General features: G+C 63.9%; 1 protein-coding gene and 1 long non-coding RNA gene across 2 annotated transcripts; both read right to left on the reverse strand.

The window, feature by feature from the left end:
- Positions 1 to 1500: 1500 nt before the first annotated feature.
- LSM7 (LSM7 homolog, U6 small nuclear RNA and mRNA degradation associated) lies at positions 1501 to 6351 on the reverse strand. The gene is made up of 4 exons (XM_029918819.1): positions 6332 to 6351; positions 6159 to 6249; positions 2838 to 2909; positions 1501 to 1801 (listed from the first exon to the last, which is right to left on the reverse strand). The coding sequence occupies exons 1-4, from the start codon at positions 6335 to 6337 to the stop codon at positions 1659 to 1661; spliced, it is 312 nt and encodes a 103-aa protein (XP_029774679.1). The 5' UTR covers positions 6338 to 6351; the 3' UTR covers positions 1501 to 1658.
- Positions 2150 to 2829, reverse strand: LOC115275183. The gene is made up of 2 exons (XR_003901419.1): positions 2697 to 2829; positions 2150 to 2440 (listed from the first exon to the last, which is right to left on the reverse strand). It is a non-coding gene; the product is annotated as an uncharacterized LOC115275183 (long non-coding RNA).
- Positions 6352 to 6357: the final 6 nt, after the last annotated feature.

Here is a 6357-nt window from a genome sequence, read left to right on the forward strand (position 1 = left end):
GCCAGCACTGATATGCTGTGCCTTTTCTTGAACTTGAGAAGGAATGGGGCTCAGGGAGGTTGGGACACTTATTCTAAGCCACACAGCAAGTGGCAGGAGAGCTGAGCCCTGGATTTGTGGCCTCACCAGCTTGCTAGGGGGAGGGGAGGGCAGGCAGTGGTCTGGAGCACAGAGGTGTGCAACGTTGGGCCAGGGCGGGGCCAAGGCCAAGCTTTACTTGGTCTGCTGGAGAAGCTAGGGGCTGGAAGGCCAGGCATCCCTGTTCTGCCCCCCTGGCTGCCTCTGGGGCTTTAACGAGGTCTAACTGGCCCCCAAGGCCTCGCTGCACTCCGACCCTGCCCTTCCTCATGGCCAAGGGCTCTGGATGAGTCGGTAGTGACCCTGAGCTCTCCGTCTCAGGCTTTGTGCCTCGGCCTCAGACTGGGTGGCCTGTGTGTGCGAACCAGACCTTCCAGGCCCTGGGGTCTCAGTCCCTCCATCCTGTGGCCTCCCTGACCGTGTGTCCCCCAGATGTCACATGGGCACCTGGGAGTCGCTCCCCAGTGGCGAGGCACGTTGGGTGTGCGATTCTAGGTCACAGCCTCCCCCAGGGACTGCCGCCTGCAGCTCACCAGGCGGCCCCCTCCACTGCCCAGCTGCTGAGGATTTGGCTCCAGGATGAAGCCTCTGATAAGGCGGCTGGTGGAGGCAGGGCTGGGCCAGGACGGAGGAGGGGTTGGCCAGGCGACTGATAACGAGCTCCCAGCAGCAGCAGAACACAGCCACACGGCCCAGATCCCCACGATAAGCCGGAAGCCAGCTGGTTTGTTTCTTGGGTGGCAACGCCGGACACGTAGCACGTGTGCCCATCTAGCCCCCGTTCAGAGCCCCGGTCCCGCCTGCCCCCAGCATCCCGCACGGCCCCCCGCTGCTAGTGAAGGGGTGACAGGTCCATAGTTCCTGCTCCCAGCCCCTCTCCCCCTGCACCCTCGGCCCTCCTGGGTGGCGAGCCAGGTGGAGGAAGCGTGTTCCCAGCAGGCACCATCCAGTGGAGGCAGGGTCCTAACAAGCACTAGGAGCCTAGAAACCAAGGATCAGGGAAAATGTGCTATTTTCTGAGGAGTCATGGAGGGGGTCCCCCCAAGAGGACGTGGCTGCTTTGTTCCTGCATGGCGGTGGCAGTCAGCAGCAGCCTGACCCGGCACGGCCCAGGAGGCCCTGGTTTCCGGGGACCACGCGGGCTGGCAGGAGGCGGCATGGAGGGACGGGCGGCGGGGCCTTCCCACCGACATGCACGCCCGAGTGCCCTCTTGGGACCGCGGGCTGGCCCGGGGATGCCGCATCTGCTACAGCACCGCAGGGCTCCCACCCCTGCGGCCCCGTCTCCCCTCTGCCTGGACAGCGCATGCCCGGTCATCTCTGAACCCGCCGGTGCCAGGGAGCGCTGTGGCCAGTGCCTGACAATCCGAAACTGAATCCCCGGGAGTTGGTTTTGCCAGAAAGCTGAGGCTAGAAGCAAGGTTCTGGGACTCCTGGACACCTGAGGTTTGCGGCTTTATTACGAAAACAAAAAAAAAAAACACCTATACAAAAAGGAAATCCCGTTCCTGTGGCAGCATGTAGGGCGGAAGGGCGGCTCCGAGTCCTCGGGGGGCTGTGTCCCGGGCCCCCTGAGCCCGCTAGGCGTCCTGCTGCTGGATGAAGGGGTTGGGGATGGCCTCCATGCCGTCCTGCGGGCAGATGAGCACCACGGAGGTGCCCCTGCACACCACCAGCCCCAGCTGCCGGGTGTCCTCTGTCAGCTTGTACTGGTCGTCCGGGTCTGCAGGGCAAGAAGGAGGGGCGGGAGTGAGGCGGCCCGGAGGGAAGGCCGCAGGCCAGGTGCCTCACCCCTACCCCCCAGGCTTGGACATGAAGCCCTGGTCCCTGCGGGACCAGGAAGGGCTCTGGCAACAGTGGCCCACGCCTGCCCTCCTTCCACAGCGATGACACACCCCTGGGGACCCCGGCTCATGACGCTAACTGGGCTCCTGGTGTCTGAGCCAGCGGCAGCTGGAGTAAAACTCGGTCTGGGACTCCCGGCTCCTGCAAAATCTCGGAGGCCGCGTGGGGGCACCGTCCACCCCGTGTCAAGGGCAGTCAATGGTGGGATGAGAGAGACCCCACGGAATCGACAGCGACTGAAAACCTTTATTGCTTTGGCACGGTGTCGGGGAGGGCCCGGCGGCCCAGCGCGCCAGAGGCCAGGTCAGGGCGCGACGCCTCCCACCAGCCGGATCCCACGGGGTAAGAAGAGAGGGCACGGACTCCTGCACGGGCGAGGAGCAGGCTCCGTGCAGGACAGCGTGCACCCGGTGTCCAGCCTGCTTGAGTGCAAGGACCTCCCAGGGCAGCCGTGCGGCGGGGCTGCCCTTTCACAAAGGAAGAGAATCATCCGGCCGAGGCGGGATTCCAGCCTGGACTGATCCGGCGGGAGGACAGAAAATGAGGGCAAAGCAACAGGCCTGGTGGCGGCCATTCAGCCAGGCTCACACTTCCCCCCGAGGGGTCCCCCTAGGGGGGTCCCACTGATTTTTCACCAGGGGAACAACGCCAGTGCCCGGCGGCAGGACCCTGCCTCCCTCCTAGGTCTGGGGCTCAGGCAGGCCGATGGGCAGGGCTGGCCTGATGGGGGTCGGGGGACCTCGGGGGCAGGGAATCAGGGGGACAAGACTCACTGTTAGCAGCAGAGTCCACCTGAAGACACGGGAGACGGGGGCACAGCTACCTGGGTCATAAGGACCGCGTCCTTCACTCGGGGGGACTGGCGGCTGGGAGCAGGGGGAGGCCCAACGGGCCGCGGCCGGGGCGGTGCTCACCTCGCATGTACTCGACGGTGCCGTCAAGGACGAGGTTGAGGAGCGGGTCGAACCCTTTCAGGATGCCGCTGGCTTGTAGGAATCACCCAAGAAGAGAAACGGAAAAGCGTAAAACAAACGGTTGTTCTGGGGACAGGGGCACACGGCGCCTGGGACGCGGAGACGGGGGCTCACCCCCAGCATGGGGCAGATGTGGCAGCAGCCTCTCCGAGGCGGGAGGGATGGGGGACCGAGGGGAGAGGGAGGGGGGCCCCAGAAGGGGAGCGGTGAGGATGACCCCAACCCCCCCCCAAACATGGTCAGCAAACATCATCTGCAAAGGGCTGGCGCACGTTTCAACCACGTGGGCCACGTGGGCCCCACGGCAAGGACTCGGCTCTGCCCTCCTGGGGCGAAAGCAGCCAGCCCAGGACGTGCTCAGTGTGCAACTTCATTCACGGACACGGAAACGTGCGTTTCAGGTAATTCACCTGTCCAGCCACTGGAAGGGGCGGAGCACGGACCCGCGGTGCAGCGTGCCCTGCCCTGAAGGCCCCCCACCCCTCCGGCCTCACCCCTCCCTTTCCCTGGCAGGGCTGGCGGAAGCAGGCGTCCCACCGCATCACCAGGGCGCCCAGAGAATGGACTTGGGCGTGACCCGCAGCCCCACGTGGCACAGGGCGGGGGTCTGCGAACTGCGGCCCGCGGGCCAAATCCAGCCTGCTGCGTTTTGTGTGGAGCTTCACTGGCACCCCGCCACGCACCCAGCCACGCTCGCTTGGCCACGTCCTGCCCGTGGCTGTTTTCACGCTGCAGAAGCAGCACTGAGCAGCCGTGGACGGGCTCGTCTGGCCTGCAAACCTCGAAGTATTTCCTGTCTGGCCCTTTTCAGAAAATGCCTGCCAGCCTGGGACTCCCTGGGCTTGAGCCCCTGGCTCTGTGGCTTCCCGACTCGCTGCCTGTCCCTGCCGCAAAACAGATCACGAGGGCACCTCTCCCACAGGGTCACGAACCACGTGACCAGCAATAACACACAGGCACGTGGCCCAGAGCATGGGGTCTGCCCTCCTCCATGCGGCCCAAGCGGCGTTCAAAAATGGAGCCAATAGCCCGTCCCTGGTGACCACCGCGTGCAGCCCCTCCCCCTCGAGAGTGGGGGGCTGTTAGTACTGGTGGCGCATCGCTCCTGGGACTAGGTTATTTGACGATGAGGAAGAAGGACTCTGCAGATATGATGAGGGTCCCCGCGTCGGTGGACCTTCAGTTCACCTAAAGAGATGTCATGTCGGTTTGGCCTGACCTGACTGGACGAGCTATGAAGGGAACAGTAATCTTCTGGAAGAAAATATGGAAAGCGTGGGAGGTTTCCCTGCTGGCCTGGAAAGAGCAAACTGCCTGGTGTGGACAGGGTCCCGGGGCAAGGGCGAGCGGGCAGCCTCTGTGAGCGGGGCCCTGGGCACCTGCAGCAGGACACGGGGACCCCAGTCCGGCGGCCGCGAGGAACCGAATTCTACCCGACAGCCAGCAGGGGTGGAGGAAGGCCCCGGGCCGGAGCTAAGAGGCTCTAAGACACTCCTGTCCTGCAGCCCGAGAGACCCTGCGCCCCGGGGGCCACACTCCTGACGGACGCCGCAGGGCGATAAATTCGTGTTGTCGAGGCAACCCAACCAGTGGCAGCTCGCCCTGGAGCACAGCAAACTGACACCGGCACCCGAACAAGAGCTGCCGCCGGTTCACACGCCCGCGAGCCAGCACGCTGCAGGCGGGACAGACATCTGCTCACGTTCAAATTCTCCCTGCTGCTGGCCACGCAGACTCCCACGCACTTAACCGCGCTGATGCCACCCCGTCACCCAGGAGGAGGGATCTGGATCGCTGTCTCATGAGACAAACTGAGGACCAAAGAGGCAGCTGAGTGGATGAAATGCGCTCACTGGTGTCCGGAAGGACGTAGAACATTCTCTAAGCCTTTCCTCCTCACTGCCGCCCGGCGGGGCAGGTGGAGGGACAGCCTTGTGTGACAAATCAAGAACCTGGGGCTTGGACCCAAGATGTCCGGCGCTAGGACCCAGAGGCTAGGCCGTAGGGCAGCCACGACACCCTGGCCACACTGCCTACCCGCCTCGCCCCTGCCCTCAGCCCCTGCCCTCAGCCGTACCCTCCCCTGCCCTCGCAGCACTAGGTTCTGCGGGAAGACGCAGGGATAACCAGCGTGCTGGCGTGCATAAAGCTGGGAGCTGTGACAGGTGACACCAGGAGCTTACACCAACGGGGCATGGCCTCCCTGAGCACGAACGTTGCGCTGAGAGCAGGAGAAGGACTCTGAGGTTAACCTGGAGTTAAACAGACCCTCAAAACGGAGTCGCCGGTGCCAAGCCCGCAGCACCAGGCGGAGACAGCTTCGGCTCTCCCGGGAACATGATCTCAACGAGTCAGTCTGCAATTTCCTGACCAGCGCTACGGGAGGCCATCTTCCTGATGGACCCCCCGGCCTCCCCAAAGGCAAGTGACCCCCTGAAACAATCCACTCTTTGTCTGCTCCTGCACCCTCCTGCCTGTAAAACCCTCTCGGTCTGTACAGCCTCTCCGCTCCTTTCTGTCGGCTAGATGGGTCGCTGCCTGACTCATGAATCATTGAAGAAAGCCAACAGCTCTTTAAAACTCACTCAGTTGCCGTCTGTACTTTAAGGGGTAACAAGCTGGCCGGGCAAGAGCACTCCAGGCAGAAAGAAACCACCGTCCCTGTGGGAGCTGGGCGCTCCACATGCCACTCGGGGGTACAAAAGGCTGTCCTTTACCCTAAGAGAGTGCGAAGCCTGGAAGAACTGAGGAGCCAACAAGGAGAACTCGTTTTTAACGGGTCCCTGTGGTCCATACTCAGAGACTGACTGTGGAGGCAGTGGTCTCAACCGGGGAGATGTGCGGCTTGGTCGTCCAAACGAAGGGATGCTCCTGGCACGTGGTGCTGTCTGGGGTGCTGCTCAACACGCCAGGGTGCCCAGGGCAGACCTCACAACCGAGAACCATTGGCCCCAGTGTCACCGGGGCGGAGCCCGAGGAGCCCTGGTGTGCGGGGATCAGCGGGCAGCTGCGGCCGCTTGCAGGGAGGACCCGGGGAGAGAGCACCGCACAGGAGGCAAGTCGGGAAGCCCGGTCCCGGCTGCAACTCTGTGGCTCTGGGTGGTTCGGACCCGTTGCCGCGCCCCAGTTTCCCCACGTTAGAAGGCTGACACGAGGTATCCGAGCAAAGCGCTCAAGGCGGTGCCCAGGCAGCAGCCACCGTTCTCGCCTCGGCCGTCACGCTCCCTAAACCGTTTAGAGCGTGGGGCGGCGGGCTCTCACCTTCGCGGCCTCCCTGAAACTTCACCCGGATCGTCTTGTCGATGTACTTAGATAAGTCCAAGATGCTCTCTTTTTTCTTCTTCTCTTTGTCCTGCAGGGAAAGCAGAGCGCGTGAGGCGCAGAGCGCCGACGAGTCCCGCGCCGCCCGCCCAGCCGGCCCGCCGCGCGCTCACCGCCATCTTGCTACGCCGCGCCGGTC

This window comes from Suricata suricatta, chromosome 12 (genome assembly GCF_006229205.1).
Source record: "Suricata suricatta isolate VVHF042 chromosome 12, meerkat_22Aug2017_6uvM2_HiC, whole genome shotgun sequence".
NCBI classification, from domain to species: domain Eukaryota; kingdom Metazoa; phylum Chordata; class Mammalia; order Carnivora; family Herpestidae; genus Suricata; species Suricata suricatta.